The sequence below is a fragment of the Mercenaria mercenaria genome, chromosome 8, assembly GCF_021730395.1.
Source record: "Mercenaria mercenaria strain notata chromosome 8, MADL_Memer_1, whole genome shotgun sequence".
In the NCBI taxonomy this organism is placed as follows: Eukaryota; Metazoa; Mollusca; class Bivalvia; order Venerida; family Veneridae; genus Mercenaria; species Mercenaria mercenaria.
In genome coordinates this window covers 81352631-81371285 of record NC_069368.1, presented here as the reverse complement: position 1 = coordinate 81371285, position 18655 = coordinate 81352631, and the positions used below count along the sequence as shown (strand labels likewise).

The following is an 18655-nucleotide window of genomic DNA, read 5'->3' as shown; positions in this document are numbered from 1 at the left end:
ACCTTTCTAGAGGCCATATATTTCAAAAGATCTTCATGAAAATTGGTCAGAACGTTCACCTTGATGATATCTAGATCAAGTTCGAAACTGGGTCACGTGCCATCAAAAATTAGGTCAGTAGGTCAAATAATAGAAAAACCTTGTGACCTCTCTAGAGGCCATATTTTTCATGGGATCTGTATGAAAGTTGGTCTGAATATTCATCTTGATGATATCTAGGTCAAGTTCGAAAGTTGGTCACGTGCCGTCAAAAACTAGGTCAGTAGGTCAAATAATAGAAAAAACCTTGTGACCTCTCTATAGGCCATATTTTCCATGGGATCTGTATGAAAGTTGGTCTGAATGTTCATCTTGATGATATCTAGGTCAAGTTTGAAAGTGGGTCACGTGCCGTCAAAAACTAGGTCAGTAGGTCAAATAATAGAAAAACCTTGTGACCTCTCTAGAGGCCATATTTTTCAATGGATCTTCATGAAAGTTGGTCTGAATGTTCATCTTGATGATATCTAGGTCAAGTTTTGAAACAGGGTCATGTGCGGTCAAAAACTAGGTCAGTAGGTCTAAAAATAGAAAAACCTTGTGACCTCTCTAGAGGCCATTCTTGTGAATGGATCTCCATAAAAATTGGTCAGAATCTTCATCTTGATGATATCTAGAAGAAGTTCGAAAGTGGGTCACGTGCCATCAAAAAGTAGGTCACTAGGTCAAATAATGAAAAACCGTTGTGACCTCTCTAGAGGCCATATTTTTCATGGGATATGTATGAAAGTTGGTCTGAATGTTTATCTTGATGATATCTAGGTCAAGTTTGAAACTGGGTCAACTGCGATCAAAAACTAGGTCAGTAGGTCTTGAAATAGAAAAACCTTTTGACCTTCCTTAGACGCCATACCCTTTAATGGATCTTCATGAAAATTGGTCAGAATTTTCACCTTGATTATATCTAGGTCAAGTTTGAAACTGGGTCACGTGCCTTAAAAAACTAGGTCAATAGGTCAAATAATAGAAAAACCTTGTGACCTCTCTAGAGACCATATTTTTCAATGGATCTTCATGAAAATTGGTCAGAATTTTTATCTTGATAATATCTAGGTCATGTTCAAAACCGGGTCACATGAGCTCAAAAACTAGGTCACTATGTCAAATAATAGAAAAAACGACGTCATACTCAAAACGGGATCATGTGGGAAGAGGTGAGCGATTCAGGACCATCATGGTCCTCTTGTTCATCCTTGGTATGCATCATCAACATGAAGTGGATGTGGCCATATTTTTATGACTGTTTTGCCCCATTTTAGAGTTTTACAATATTACAACTATATCTTTACCTTGTTCCATCAAGTTCATATTAATTTGGTATACGTGGACATGAGCATGCTGTTGAAAGTTTCATTTATGAATTTTTAGCTCACCGGAGCATGTAGTGCTCACAGTGAACTTTTAGGATTGCTGAATGTCCGTTTCCCACTATTTAATTCAAACAACTTCTCATAAACTGCTAAATGCAATTGTCTTCAAACTTAGTCAGAAGCATTTACATTTGTTCAAATTTTGGTATGTAGTATCATAATGTGGTCCTCGACAAAGTTTTTACAAAATTATGCCCCATCGGTCAAAACTGGCCCCAGTCCGTGGTTCGCTTGTATTACATAGAATTGCATAGCCGGGAAAAACTTCATGCCCAAACCACAAGGCCTAAAGCTTAGGTATTTGGCATGTAGCGTTGTGTAGTTGTCCTCTACCAAGTTTGTTCAAATCATGCCCCTAGAATCAGAATTTGCCTGAACGTGGGTTCGTATTTTTACATAGTCATTGGTAGAGCTTTTTAAATTTCTTCATTTAAAGCCCCAAGTCTTCGAGAATCCTCAATCTGGGTTCATTCAATTAAGACAGGCATGGAGAACTGGTTGTAATATAAAGTAGGTAACTGAGAAAAAAAAATTATAAATAAATGATAATTGAACATTTAGAGTTCAAGGGTAGAAGCGTGTACAGCTAATGTATACTGAACAATCTCTGGTGAATTTTGCTACTTCAAAGATAGAGCATTCCAGAAGTGTATAATAACTGCACATTTTATGAAAAAGGTAAATTTTTATTTACCAAAATGATAACATTATTTACATGATACATTGGTGTATATATTTATAAACACAGAAAGCCTTCTTATTAGTACATTATAAACTATACTGAATACTGTACAACTATTTGTGACCTCGGGGTCTACATTCTTTGGATAACACAGTTCTGTAGCATACCTAAGCGTGACAACTATATGTTGGCACGACAACTATATGTTGGCACTTTCACGCTTCCATAGAAACAATATTATTGCCCAGTTAACATTAATTGAACGTGTTCATGTGTACAGTGCCTTAAGTCTTTTTTTACATGACTACTTGAAATCTGGACCATCTGGGAACAAATGAAAATGGCTTTGAACAGTAATGACTCTTGTTAATTCAAGAATATCAAATATTTCAACTAGTGTTTTAACTTCTGGACTGAAATTCAGTTAACAAAAAAGGCCTTTGAGTGGTTTATCGTCTAATTTATCAATATTCGCAGTTCAGATGCGCAAGAATCGTACGAGGGCGTCCGAGTGTTTTAAAATCTGAGCATCTGAACGATGAACCGTGGTAAATTAGACGACAAACTGCAAGAAGGCATTGACTGTTTTCATTCTAACATGTTCATTGAAATATTTTGATAACAATTATGCTTGTCTTCGTTTATCCGAGTAGTAATAAACTGGATGTCACGTGGCAATTTGACGTCATAATGCTCTCTTACCGGTCCGCACGTCAACCGTTGTTTATTGCAGATTCTAACACGACCAGCAAATACCCTATATACACATAGGAAAAAATCAATCAACGGTTATTTTGCAATAATCCATGCGCGTGCAAAGTAGTGACGTCATCCTCTATGCATAGAATGATCCAGGTGCTAGCACGAAGTGTAGTTCATGTCGTAAAAAGTAGTTTCCATTTTTTCTAACACTGTTGATATTAGTATGTCGTGTTAGAATCGAAACAAAAGTTCCTAAGTGTGACTTATCGTAGAATAACCAGAGGCGAAACAATATACCACACAGGCCTGATATATTCTTACGCATAAGAACTCAAAACACGGGTTATTCTACGATAAACCACGCTTGGGAACTTATTATTTCTTAAATATAAAGAGCTTGAACTTCTTGATTCAGCTGGGAATCAAATAAAGCCATGTTAGAATTCTTGTTTAACAATGTATATAAATGGGGCTATTTGTTGATTCCAAACACAGAAATATAAACAAAGATGAAAAGTAGGACCAAGAAAGTGTTACACTTGATGCTTTGCGCAGAATCTACGGAGGCAATTATTAAGACGTAAACAAGATATCCTAAAGAATCTGTACAAAATGTCCTTACTATGTATGTGTATGGCAAGCAAAGCATAATTCGGTTAGTAGAGTTTGGTGATAATTTTACACCTTCGTTTCATTATGAGACAGTGTTCCTGAATCTTCTATACACGTCAAATGTCATCAAACTCTTCAATAGCTCCTTTATCAGGGAGTCCAATAACCTTACTTAACTCCCTGCTGGGTCTGATGCCACTGTTACATTTTGTTATTAATACAGAGCTTTTTTTCTCCATATGAATTCTATAAAGACACATGCGCATCTTTCATTGTATGCACGGAATTTCGTATGATTACCTGCTCACATGGAATATGAACAAAAGCTTCTTGTGTATTTATAGCATCTATTTACAAAGGAACCCCGTTTGATTTTGCTTCTTCAATGATCTATAATGACATGTTTCTTGTTCTATATCACACTATTGGTATTCTAGTATTTCAAATTTAGAACATATTTCTGCACCTTCATTAAGACACTTTTTCCCTTTTTTCACGTGTTCCTTTTTAAAGATTCGCACGAGGCACAGCATATTCTCTGATAGTATTTATACTGACAAAGTCTTGCTTGTAGGACCATGCGACACTGTGAAAACTTGTCTTTACATCCTGGAATAACTGGACCTGTCAATGTAAAACATAGCATTTTAATCCGATTATGAATAAACGCAAATATTCCAAACGAAAAAGATTTCAATAAACATTGTATTTTATTAAAATGGCATTTGGAGTATACTTATACAAAATAGCTAATATGTTTGCCTCTGTAAATAAGGTTATTATTATCATCATCATCATCATCATCATCATCATCATTCTCATTCAATTTTTCGAAGATTTGAGATATTTTCATTTTCGCTAACATTGAGAACCTCACAGCAGGGCAATGTTAAAACATTTTTAATAACACGTGTCAGTAACGTGTATGTTACATCTGCAGATAACATCTGATAGTAATCAGTAGTGACAACTGTTTGTGTAATTAAAAGATAGACAGACAAAGTAATCCTAACAGCAATACAACCATTCTTTAGATTGCCCGGCATCAAAAGCGACAAAAACTTTATCATAGTAAACATTTCCAACAATTTTTATTTGTCTGGAAATTTCTTACTGCTGTAGTGCAGACTGACATTCGGTTGCACTCGGTCACCATTATGCAGCCGAGCTATTCAGCTGAAACTCGATATCTCGAACCCACTTATCTTAAAATTCCGGTTATTTCGAAGACATTTTCTAGTCCCGTCTCACATTGACCAATTATCCAGTACAAAAGTAAAGTACAGTCTTAAGGTTCTCAATCAACAGCTAATTAGATAAGGGAAATTCAAACAGAAGATATTATATTACCTTTTCTTTTTATTCTTACTCAACGTAAAATCATGTAAACAAAAAAATATATTTCAAGTCGACTTTCGGTTATTTCGAAATAAAATGCTCGATCCCCTGGAATTTGAAAAACTGTGTTTCAACCGTATTTACCTTGTTTAGGTGGAGCAGGTGGTGCAGGTGGTGGGTCTGTTCTCTGGTTTGTATTGTCAGCTGGCATTGATTCGTCCGCAAGTGGACATCGTCTCTGGGTACATAGTTCTCGGTCTGCTGGCTTTTTGGCGGGATCGCAGCTAGAACTTGTTTGCATGTTGCTGTCTAGACAACGAATGTCACGAGATCTTTGTCCAGATCCGCACGTGACGGAACACTAAAAGGCCAGTTTTCGAAAAAAATATAGAAAATATGCTGTTAAAATTGTTATAGTAGAGATTGTTATATAAGAGCTATACAAGTCTGCTGTTTTATGAAAACTGATATATGCAAAACGTTCCACTATCCAGTTTACCTAAAATGTTTCTGATAGTACTCAAAATTTTTAAAGTACACTCACCTGACCCCAGTCATTCATGTACCAATCTGGTTGACATGGTTTGAAGTCACATGACATGTATGTTGCCGGTCTCTCCTCGTTCACGCATGCGCTCTCTGATACCACAGTGACTCTTCCACCATATCTTTTCGAGGCACAGGCTATTTCGCGATTTTGATATGCCATACCACACGTTCCGTTGCACTGAATTTTAGATTATTAAATATAAACAGGACTTTTCTAGAAATACAACAACAACAAAAAACAGCTTTTAGATTTCAAAGCAAAAGTTTTAAGCGGCACTAAAATTTGAACAAACATTTGCTTAAAACATAATTATCCAGTACAAAAGTGAAGTAGGCCTACAGTCTTAATGTTCTCAATCAACAGCTAATTAGACAAGGGAAATCCAAACAGAAGATATTATATTACATTTACTTTTAACCGGCGTAATTTCATGGATGTACAAAGTAAAAATTTGGTAGCTTCTATCTTCACTAGATCTCTAATATTTATCAATAAAAAGCAATCGTCAACATGGAAACAATGCAAAGAAAACAAGCTGTTGTCAAATAAAGTCAAAGTAACGGTTTAAAGAAATATACCTTTGACCAGGGTCCCGTCAACCAGAATCCTCCACAATCATCATTTCTGCAGCTTTTCTCACTCTCTGGTTTTTCCCGCTCCGGACAGGCTGTTCGTTCATTTCCGGTATCACTGAAGCAATGAACGTCTCGTGAAATTGTTCCATACGCACACGTAACCGGACACTAAAACAAGGTGTACAGACAATAATTCATGACATAAAAGGAAGACGATTTGTATTTTATCTAATAATGCACTTTTTAAAAAATAGATTAAAATCATGAATATTGTTTCTATTATTTGCACAAAAATTACGCGAAAATATTATTTTGACGGATTCACGCCTGCGCGTTGACTTGCGTGTGCACTACAGTTACATCTAAGCCAAATTTAGTAAAAAAAAAAAAGAAGTTGAATTTGTAATTATGTAACAAAGCATCTAACTGAAACGTAAAATATGTGATCTTATTCATTTCGAGCGTACATTATAATCGAAAGCGCTATAATTTGAAAAAAAGAATGCTCTACAAATGTCTGTTTGATTTTGATATTTTTTCCCTTTGACGTTCATGGAATTATTCTTTTTTTATAATTTGTACTTACTCTTTCAGGCCATTCCGTGTAATACCAGCCGGAAGTGCACGATCCCATGTCACACGACTTTTCTTCTTGTTCTATAGAAGGTACTCCACATTCATATCTCGATACTTGTTCCCCGTTTGTACGGGTACAAACGTACTGGCGTGTCTGGTACCCTGTTCCACACGACACACTACACTTACTCCATTGACCTGGTTTCCAGCTGTAATAAGGCGAGGAAAATTTAATAGGTTCTGGGAGCTTTACTGTCAATAGAATACAGGAAACATACATATTTGGATGGCTCGTTATGTAAGTAAAGTTGACTTATATTTATTTAACAATTTTTTAACCGACTATAGTTTTCTGTTAAGTCAGGAATTACAAGAGCACCCGAAAAACATGCGCCTTATTGGGTCGACTAAAATACGCATGTCTGTTAAACATTTCAATGAATACAAACGAATAAAGCTGAAGTTACAGAATGACAGGTATTTACAGAAACCAACAATTACGGTGATATTTGAAATCAAGATGGCTCCAAAACAGTTCATACAGTTCATACAAACTGAAAAGAACATATAAAATAAATTGACAGTTTAAACTATCCAAAATTGACAATTTGCTACAGACTCTACAAACCTTGCTGGACAAGGACCGTAGTTACATTCTTTCACCAAAGCTGCAGGCTTTTCCTCCCCGCTACAAAATGTGTTATTGACCTTGACCTTTTTGTCGGTGACAATACACTCCAGGTTAGGCGTTTGTTTGCCTGTATGAAGGTAAACTTGATTATGTAAAATATATAAAGTAACATATGTATAGCGACATTTTAAAGGTGGATAATCAGATTTTGGCTATGTAACAGATTTGTTCGAAACTTTAGCATCTGATCATTTACACTCATGTTCACTTAACACTTAATACAAATTAGATTTTCGCTGGAGGTATTTTTAAAATTTCATTTTCCTATCCTGGTTGCCCAACCAAGATAGGGTTATTTTATCAGAAGTATAAATTTGATAAACATACTTTGCCTAAAGAAATGTATAAATATTAGACATATTGTAATATATTTGTAAAATATTTGCATTAAAAATTATGTATTTAGATGGAATTCATTAGAAACGCAAGTTTGAAAAATTATTATTACCTCCCTTTGCCTATCTTGGTTGCGCAACCAAGATAGATTGGAAATAAATGAATTCAGAAACTACACACAGCTTTAAAACTTGCATTTTGGTTCAGATTGTTCAATAGTTGATATGTCTATCAAATGCAAATGTAAAACTAGACACTGTATCGAAATAAAAAGAAATACTCAGCTTTTTATATACTTTCATATTAAAGGGGAGTTATTACAAAATTTTATAAAAATAATAAAATATATATTTCAAATAGGAATCTAACTCTATGTAATCGGTCTTTTTGTTCCTTAAATAATTCTCTACCAGAATATACAAAAAGTAAAAAATGTCATTAAATGTTGATTAAATGTGATTGACCACCTTTAAGGAGGACTGAAAATATGTTTGCTGAAGAGGGCATTGCTACTGGAATTTTACGGCAAACCCAGTATTGCAATGAAACCTTATAAAACCAGTATTGAGTGCCGTCAGACCTTCTAGCACTGTAGATGTAGGCCAAGTAATCTTTCACAAAAGATAATATCATTCAGATAATGATTTAATTCTGGAAATTTACCTATTTAATTTGGTTACACTATATAAACTTAATGTGTGTGGAGAACAATGTCAAATCTGCTAAAGAAACTTCCGGTATTTATAATGGCATGTTAACTATTCGACCCTAACACATGTAGAACTGTTTGTGCACACAATGTTTACTTAGATACTACACAAATATTGTTTACATTTTCGGAATGTGGGCTTTATATATCTTGATTTATCGGATACACTGCCAGTGCGCGAATTTCTGAATTTAAGACATGACTTTGTCTTCTGAATTCTGATTTGACATAATCTTTGACATTCTATGTAAAAATAAATACTCATAAAGTTTGATATATCTAGTAAAATACTGAATAAACAATATACAACGTATATGAAAATGTAGAAATGGGGATCTGTTTAAACATTGTGGTGCTCTTTACTTCTGTGGCGGTCATCTTGGACGCCATATTGGACTTCTCAGCTCGCCATCATATATTATATTAAGTCGACAGCCCGATACACTTAAGATATTTACGAAAATGCGGCTATATTACAACTTGCTTTGTTAAAACTGAGTTTCTGAATGGCCTCATGTCACCCAATTCCGGCCGCCCAAAGCATATAACAAAAGTCGCAATCCCCACGAAAGCATCGTACTTACAATGGACAAGAAAAAGCAACACCAAATTTACTACACTGTCTTGCTGCATCCTTGGCTTATATCGCGGAAACTTTATCTCCCTTAAGGACATTTGTGAATGAGTGAGAATTGTACTGAAAAAAAAACAAATGAAGGGAAATGATTCAGAAAAAAATGCCATTTTTATATAAAAAGCCGTATTTCGAGGAGCTTGTCTTTTACATAGGCCTATACGTGTTAGAAACGGTACCTTGTCCACAGGTTGCACTGCATACTGAATACCCCGACACCGTCCAGGAATACAGTGACGGTATACGGTTGTCGTTATTATACATATCTTCTATTGTTACTCCCGGTTCTCCTTCCTCCGTTATCACGCCAGACTTTGGGGCCTGCTGCAAAATAATGATTTACATTTTGATTAATGCAATCTAATCCGACGCAGGTGTAATATGGCCGAGTATTGCACGTTCCTGATATTACAGACTGGAAGGAAAATTCATTAGAATTGATTTATTAAGACATTGAGACGTAGCTTTATAGTACTTCAGTTCAAAACAATAAACACGTCAATGATCAAAGTTCCACTCTGTCTATCACCTCTAGATTTATGTAAAAGTTTAGGCTCTCACTTTCATAAATAAATAAAGTACTTTTTTGTGATTCATTTATTTTTTGACAATTTCATAAAACCACTTTACATTTGTGTACCTGGTTGCTCACGATTAAAAAGAGTGATGTTAATCCGTACAATTCATCAATTACATTAGCATGATTTATAATTAACAATAGTGTGATAAAGAAAATACTAGTTTCATTGGACCTCAACAATGACTTTAGTCAGAAACTATATGTTCCAAAACACCCATAACAGAACTTTAACTTAAAAAATAACTTGGACGATACCAATTCAAGGCTGTATGTGAAACATGTAATTTCGTTAGAGTTTGTTTGATAAATGGAACATATGTATGTTGTAATCCTCAAAAACTTTCTAGGAATGTTACAGCTATCTGAAGAATTATTTCGATAAAAGCTGCTTACAGTATCGTTGAAATGTCTTAAAAGTTTTCTTAGATTTCAAATCAAGGTTACTTTTTATTATTTCAAATGTTAACTTACGTATCATGCAACAAAAAAAAAGATAAATAAAACAACAGGACCATGATGGCCTTAGATCGCTCACCTGCTTCAACAATTGTAGTAGGGGGTCATGCATGGTCAATATATGTGAAATTATTTTGAAATTGGATCAGAGCTTTATAACAGGAAGATTTTTTTAAGCTATAGGAAATACTGTTTACATGTATGATAAAATGACAACTCCCTCTTGTGGCCCTGGAATAATTTGAACAAACTTTCTGTAGGGTCACCAAAGTTAAAGTAGATTTCATAGATACAGACATTCTGGCCATGTTTTGTGGAAAACAGGCAGATCATTAACCAAGGTTATTCAATGATTTATAACATAGCGACTGGTTTTTAACAAAGTGAACAATTTATCATAGAATTTAAACTGGCAAACATTCTGACCAAAGTTCACGAAGATCAAGTAGAAAAGGTGCCCTCTAGAGACTGAAGAAGGCCTTTCTGTGAATATACCAAGTGAGCTAGTTTCTGGCCTGAATCACCTCAGACAACCCACTTATTACCTTGACATAGATGTAACAACAAACATTCCCAGAAAGATTTATGAAGATCAAGCAGAAATTGTGGCTTCTACAGCCTTAATAAACGTTTTCCACGATCTGACGTAGTAACGTATTTTACCAAATGGTCTCTAGAAGGTTTAACGGTTTATCTGCGATTTTATCTAGCGGCCTACTTTTTAACCTGAAGTAATACGTTTTGAATCAGACATTCTAACAAATTTTATGAAGGTCAAAGAAAAAATGTGTGGTCTCAAGGGTGTTGGCAAGGTTTTTCCTATGATTTGACCCTGTGACCTAGTTTTCTTTATCTCAGTAAATTGATTTTTGAATTTATCCTATACTTCACCGAAACAAAAATTCTGGCAGTTTTATAAAGAAGAAAATGTGACCTTTAGAATGTTTACAAGGATTGTACATGATTCGACACAGATGCCTAGTTTTTGAGTCAAGGTAATCCAAATTTGAACTTTCCCTGAATTTTATGGAGACAAACGTTCTGACAAACTTTTACGAAGATTAAATAGACATGTGGCCTCTAGAGTGTAAACAAGTTTTCTTTGTTCTGACCTAGTGACCGGCTTTAAAGTCTCAGATAACCCAATTTCAAATTTGACTGTGACAGATTTAATAGTAACAAACATTCTGATAACGTTTTATGAAGATTAGATGGAAAATGAGGCCTCGAGAGTGTTATTAATGTTTTCCTGTTGACTTACCTAGTGACCTAGTTTTGATCCCATATAACCAAGAACCGAATTCCTCCGAGATTTTATTGAGAGTAACATTCTGACAAGTTTCATTATGACTGGACCAAAATTGTGACCTAGAGTGTTAACAGCTAAACTGACGACGACGGACTAAACGGACAACGGACACAGGCTGAGCATAATAGCTCATGTGAACACTTTGTGCTCAGGTGAGCTACAAAGCTGGAGTTTCCTTTAACTGTAAAAAAAAAAGAGTTAAAATAGGTTTTTACAGTTGAAAAAGTTCTTAAGAATGGTGTGTTTATAATTTCAAGTGTTAGAAAAACTTGAAAACGTCAATTTCAACATATCAACAAACCAATGCGTCTGTTCTGTTACTGATGTCTTCGCCGTTTTCTGTTTCTATGATGATAGTTTCGTTTGAATCCCCACCTTCACCAGCTATTTCCTCAACTATTATCTCAGAGTTACTGGTCGTTGTTGTTTCAACGTCTGCGAAAACATGAGCATTACATAGATCCTACTAATACAATTATAAAATACATACATAGCAGTTGTACTCTTTAAAAATTGTCAAAATAAAAACGAAACTTCGCCAAACGAAAGTCAAGAGCAGCTCGCCTCTTGGATTCATGTAGTATTAATTAAAGGAAAGTTCTATTTTGCGTAATCGGAGGCTACAGTGGCCCTACATCGCTCACCCGAGATTCAATATGCAAAATATGAACACAAATGAATCGGATAGCCCCGCCTAAAAACGGTCATTCTTTCTAAAAATCAAATAATGTTACAAAAATGACTCAGGGAAATAAATCATGATGACCTGAAAACTTAAGGTAAAGGATCATTCGAAGAACAATGGTGTTAAATGATTTTGAAACTAGGCCAGTCGTTTCAGGAAAGAAAATTCTTTAAGTTTCAATTATTTAAATGCAAATACAATTTGGCAGTTCAGGGTGACCATGTTACTGTTTTTTTCACCAGGTAGGCGCTATGCTAGGTATTGCATCATCAGATATCGGACTGGATGATGTTTAGGTAGATATATTGTTTGAATATTGTTTCTGATTTTAGCTCCAACAGGTCCTATGTGTGCGTCCATGCGAAACCATAGAGAAAAATCAAAGAAACATTGATGGATCATGCCATGTTTGACCAAATTTCCATAAATTGATTTCATATAAGATCTATTTTGAAGACAAATCGAAAATATTGCGTTTTGTAGTCACAACAGCTCACCCTAAGCACACAGTGAACATAACCATTTTGCTTCATACTCTGTTTAAAGCAAAAATAAACAAAAATCAAAACAAAACTATAGAAAGGAAATAGACGGACGAACGTCGATCACAAAAGCTCACCTGAGTGTGATTTGGTAAATGAAAACATTTGGAAATATAGAAATATAGAATGCGGCAAAAGTTTTTGTTGTTAGTACAGATTTAGCTAAACACCGCCGAAAAATCACACTGTCGTATTGGCTCAAAATTACTAATTGAACTGAATAGGGATTTTCCAAATCTTGACAGGCCCAGTACTGTCTCTAAGTCTAAGAACAGTAACTAGTTCAAGGGCGCCTGCAAGTTGTATACCACGTAAGTGGTTTGAAGCGCATCGGCACCTCTTACAGAAAGGCAGTAGTTGGCAAGAGGTCACGGAACATAAATCATACAACTACATTTTTTCTATGTATACAGTACTAAACATTTCCTATTAATTAGACTACAAGGTATAAGACCACTTATTATGTGTAAGGATTTCCTAGTTACTACGTGACTCTACCACAGTCTTCCAGGTATCTGACCACCAAATATTTACTGCATGTGTCCGTAATATAAATTTAACCAAAGTATTTTTTTCACAGAGCAATAGCTGAGTAGATCCCTCAGATATCTACCAGGTTTGTTTTGTCCTGTATCTAGAGTTGACTGTGTACTTTCCATACCATGCTGATTGTCAACCTTGTTAGTATCTGTTGCCACACCTTCATGCTCGACATGCACGGGCTTGTTTTTGTTCTTTTTAAACTTAAAATCGTGTGAGAAAATAGGTCGTTTTTTATCGCCATTTACGGAATTGACACGAACTTCTTTCTCACTCGGAATTCTACCTACAAACAAAAATGTGTACACTGAAGACCACATATTCACCATTTGCGTCATTAGGTAAGAGTTGGCATTTTAAAGCCGAGGACACATGGGTTCATATCTTAGAGAGACAAGAATTCAGTTTTCTTACATTTATCGAAGTGGACTACAGAGTTTTCAACCATACTGAAACTTACAATAAGCCATAGCAAGAACGTGACATTCCGGAAAAAAATATTCTGTTCTCACAACGTATGAAAAGGGGCGCTGAAATAACAGATGAATGTGAAACAGTAATGACCTAGTTTTAACCATCCTGTGACCTCGGGATGACCTGGTTGAACCACTGTTGTGACATTTCAGTGACCTTTTTGTGACATTGCTGTTACATAGAAGTGACTTTAACTACTGTAACATGCAACAACCTTTCTGTGACATGCTGTTGCATTAGAAGTGAACTTGTTGCGGAGCTTAAATGTTACTGGGGCCAGGATGTGGCATTGCAATGACCTTTTATACCTTGTTGTGGCATTGATGTGACATTGTGACTCCGTAATGACATTTGTGTGACTTGGTTGTGGAGCTTAGATGACACTATTGAATTCAACAGTCAGTGCAGTTACATTTTGTGATTATAGTTCAGAATGCATGAATAAATGACAGCTGGTGCATCTCACAGATATTGGCAGGTTTTAAATAAGCTATTTAGAAGTCAATTCAGTCAAATTTTTAAAAATTTGAAAATAATTTATATCTCTTTATGATCAAATGAAAAGACCAAAAGGAAAAATATTAGCAAAGAAAGGTACATGTTAGAGAAATGAAAAGTAAAGCTACATGTATTATGAATGTTATGTACATAAATGCATGACAGAAATCAACAATCATATAAAGTCTTTATTTTACTATAGTTAATTATGTTATAGTTTTACTTAAAATCATACATATGATTCTTATAAAACATATAATCAATTACATGTACGTTACTAGCACAGTAAGCGAATCGTCACGTCAGACAGAACTTTATCAATATGTTATTTTATGTTTTAAAATAAAATTACTGGTATATGTACGACATTGTAGTATTGTACTTTCGTTGTTTTGAACCTCACAATATGCCGTGAAGGCCCTAACGGGACACCGTATTCATGATATTACGCCAGAAGACACAAATATTATTTTAAGGGTGTTTTTACAAGCTGTTTTAACGTGACGATTCACAGATATATTAAACAGCAAGGACATTGTTTTGTCACGTTCCACACATATATTTAACAGCAAGGACTTTGTTTTGTCACGTTCCACACATATATTAAACAGCAAGGACTTTGTTTTGTCACGTTCCACACATATATTAAACAGCAAGGACATTGTTTTGTCACGTTCCACACATATATTATACAGCAAGGACATTGTTTTGTCACGTTCCACACATATATTATACAGCAAGGACATTGTTTTGTCACGTTCCACATATATAGTATACAGCAAGGACATTGTTTTGTCACGTTCCACACATATATTAAACAGCAAGGACATTGTTTTGTCACGTTCCACACATATATTATACAGCAAGGATATTGTTTTGTCACGTTCCACGCATATATTATACAGCAAGGACACTGTTACTGGACAACTACAGTACACACAGGAGTAAACATACTTCCTTTGAACGTTCATCTCTAGAACATTATAGACAATGGACTGTTGATAACTTTATAGAGGTTTATCTTTACCTTTATATCCTGCATGGAACTTCTAATTTCCAAAATATTATACATCATTTTAGCCAGGGGAACAGAAGCTACAGAAAGCGACATAAAACAAAATCGGTACACATAGAATAGATGTCAGGGTAATTTGGTGTTTTTGTTTCTTTGGCTGGTTAAGTGCCGAAACCGAATTGTTGTTTTGTTTCCAAGCATACTAGTTCCACTCTGATAACGTTTAGGGTTGTTTTTTTTTTGGATAGCTTCAAATTGTGCAGTTTTGTTTCTATGGGGTCTATTACCATAAAGATATCAGGCTAACTCTAAAACGTTCGGCCAAATGACGATACAGTGCACTATTGCATGATTTTCTTTCTATGATTACTAAATGAGTGTCATATTAAAGATATCTGACTATTTTGGTGGAAACAAGTGTCCAGCTTAATACATCCAGGAACCTTTTCTTTCATTTAATACCAGTTCCATAACTATTTTGTTTCCTAACTCTTAGACAAGTTCAATTCCAAAATCGCTTGAAATCTTTGAATATCGTAAAATTATACTATTAATTGTATAGCAACAAAATATGGACTTTCTAGTTCGTTTTCTGGTCCTGACTCTAGGGTTCTTAAATTACTGAGTTTAAGCAAGTGTCAGATTGTAACAATGACATTATATTGACCAGTTCCAAAACTGTGTTGAGAAAAAAAAACCAGATGCTGTCGAATTGTGACTTGTTTTACAGCTTTGGATATTGTTCCCTACATATAACATGAAAAGCTGCTGACTATTATGAAAAGTTATTTCACAAACCTTAGTCGTAAATCGGTAATTTTCTTACAGAGTAAAATATGGAAACTTTATTTGGCGAATATACTTTTCATGTGAAGTTTGACCCAGATTTGAACACAAAAATCAGTTAGGATGCCATGTTTTTGTCATGTACTGTAATATATCTTATTCTATCTTAGTTAATACAATACTTACTAAATAAGATAATTACGTGTTAGTGATAAGAAAATGTTATACTACCTCCCTCTATGTATACAACTGGCATCATGTCCTCCTCGCTGTCGTCATAATGTACGTAAGATGTTGGAACACTGTACGAGTACTCTATACCAGTGTTGTCTGTGTAAGCCAGAATCTGAAAACATAGTTCAAAATGTTTCAATCATGTTACAAAATGAACTTGTTAAAGGGTGATAAAAAGAAACACTAAACTGAACCAACAACCGATAAGCGATCCGCTAGGGGTAAAGTAGAGTCACAGATTCGTTTATTAATAAATGTTATATGTCCACCATCTTGATTCTGTACAACTTTGAAGGGCGTGAGCTCATTCGTATAGAATTTGATTGGCTGCCCGTAGTGTTGTTCTATTCTCTGGTCCTTATGGATCAATATTTGTATAATAGAAATCCGTTTCTGTCAGTGCTCGAGGAAATGAGGGGTGTTGTACTTTTTATTACTTCTCATGAACAGACTCAATCAAACCGAGTCTGCTATTACTTGGCTTTCTCGAAAAACAACCACCTGATGACTTAAATCTACTGGATGACATTTTGCTGGCAATCGTAGAATTCTAGAAATGTACAGGTGTACGTTTATCTAAATTGATCAAAAAGCAAATACTGAATACCTACCATGACCTCAATGGAAACATCAGTCGGTCCGTCGGCACGAATACATTCGTCGGGACAGTCGGGTCCTGTCTGACGATCATATGTAAACATTGTGCCGGCGGCAGGATAATCACCGAAGCGTGACAACCGATATGCAGCGTTAATCTGGAAGCTTCCGTCTGTCGCTTTTATGACTGTAAAAATGCGAGATGTAGTGTTATAGCACACCGTCTAGTTATAATTATTAAAACATCATAATTATGTGACATATTTTCTGTCAAGGAAGAGACATATCTTGATATGTTATAGTCAAATAAAGTAGATTTTATATCGTTTTCTTTTCGCGTTCTAACGTGATTCCTTTGATGGTGTCCACAAATGATCGTCTGTAATGGCAACATTTTTAGCCCAAAACCTTGACATGAGTTGACCTTGATCTTGACCTAGTGACCTACTTTCACATTTCTGTAGCTACAGCCTTCAAATTTGGACCACATGTATAGTTTTGAGTGGCTAGATGAACCTTGACATGAGTTGACCTTGATCTTGAACTAGTGACCACCTTTCACATTTCTGTAGCTACAGCCTTCAAATTTGGACCACATGTATAGTTTTGAGTGACTGGATGAACCTTGACATGAGCTGACCTTGATCTTGACCTAGTGACCTACTTTCACATTTCTGTAGCTACAGCCTTCAAATTTGGACCACATGCATAGGTTTGTGTACCAAAATAAATTTTGACCTTGACATTGAGCTAGTGACTCACATTTTTTGAAGGTACAGGCTTCAAATTTGGACCACATGCATATTTTTGTGTTCCGAAATGAAATTTGACCTTGATTTCGACCTAGTGACCTACTTTCACATTTCTCAAGCTATAGCCTTCACATTTGGACCACATGCAGAGTTTTATGTACTGAAATGAACTTTGACCTTGAGATTGACCTTGAGTTTGACCTAGTAACCTACTTTCACATTTCTCAAGCTACAGGCTTCAAATTTTGACCACATGCATAGTTTTGTGTTCTGAATTGAAATTTAACCTAGAGTTTTACCTAGTACCTATTTTCACATTTCTCAAGCTACAGCCTTCAAATTTGGACCATATGCATAGTTTTGTGTACTGAAATGAACTTTGACCTTGAGATTGACCTAGTAACCTACTTTCACATTTCTCAAGCTACAGGCTTCAAATTTTGACCACATGCATGGTTTGTGTTCTGAATTGAAATTTAACCTTGATTTTTACCTAGTACCTATTTTTCACATTTCTCAAGCTACAGCCTTCAAACTTGAAGCACATGCATAGTTTTGTGTACAGAAATGAACCCTGACCTTGAAAATGATCTAGTGACTTACTTTCACATTTCTCAAGCTACAGCTTTCAAATTTGGACCACATGCATGGACCACATGCACAGTTTTGTGTACCAAAATGAACTTTGTCCTTGATTTTGACCTTGAGCTAGTCTCGAAATTTGGAACGTTCAAAAATGGCTCAATGGTGGGGGTCAAAATCACTCTGTGATCTCTTGTTTGTTTTCGTAGTGTAAACAGAGGAAAGGGTTTGCTTTTATTCACGGACAATTTGTATGAAAAGCAAATTGTTTCTCTTTTTTGTCAAAATGTCTTTTATCTTATACCACCAAATTCCCAATGTTTGAAATCGATTCTACGACACTTACCAATATCAACTATTGTGTTACAAAATTGAAGTCGCTATTTTCACTTTTTTCTATCAATTTTGATTAAATTTCAAAACTGACACAGCTGTAACAAGTTATCAACTGCATGTAAAAGCTAAAGTCATTAAAACAAAATTTAAGAACATTACCAAGGTAGTTTCTCGTGTTTGCAAGTTCCCTGATGAGTATGTTAGCTGAACCACGTGGTATAGTCGCTATCGTGCTGTAACCAAACTTAACATTGTCTGTAAATGTTTTATGGATACGTTTACACGTGTCACCCTCTCCGCCGCACACACCGCACGAGTCAACTGTGGCTTCTGATTCCACAACCCCGTCACAACCTATGGACTAAAACAAAAACGTATACATAATTACTCAAGGGCGGCTCCACCGTCCGAGTCCCCAAATAACCATTAAAACCTTATATTAGGTAGCGTGTAGA

At 35.4% G+C, this 18655-nt stretch overlaps 1 protein-coding gene across 4 annotated transcripts in view; it reads right to left on the bottom strand.

The window, feature by feature from the left end:
- Window positions 1–2450: 2450 nt before the first annotated feature.
- LOC123565986 (A disintegrin and metalloproteinase with thrombospondin motifs 18-like) overlaps window positions 2451–18655 on the bottom strand; it is a 109457-nt gene continuing 93252 nt past the window's right edge. For 3 of the 4 annotated variants that reach the window (XM_045359768.2, XM_045359770.2, XM_045359769.2), the window contains exons 7-18: window positions 18360–18561; window positions 16545–16717; window positions 15931–16045; window positions 13000–13212; window positions 11461–11594; window positions 8994–9138; window positions 7073–7202; window positions 6455–6653; window positions 5872–6036; window positions 5288–5470; window positions 4888–5104; window positions 2451–4029 (exon numbers count right to left, since the gene is read on the bottom strand). In XM_045359768.2, the coding sequence (XP_045215703.2) occupies window positions 3899–4029; window positions 4888–5104; window positions 5288–5470; window positions 5872–6036; window positions 6455–6653; window positions 7073–7202; window positions 8994–9138; window positions 11461–11594; window positions 13000–13212; window positions 15931–16045; window positions 16545–16717; window positions 18360–18561 (2007 nt within the window). In that variant the 3' untranslated portion in view covers window positions 2451–3898. The remainder of the gene's footprint in view (window positions 4030–4887; window positions 5105–5287; window positions 5471–5871; window positions 6037–6454; window positions 6654–7072; window positions 7203–8993; window positions 9139–11460; window positions 11595–12999; window positions 13213–15930; window positions 16046–16544; window positions 16718–18359; window positions 18562–18655) is intronic. The other variant, XM_045359772.2, reaches the window with a different exon arrangement.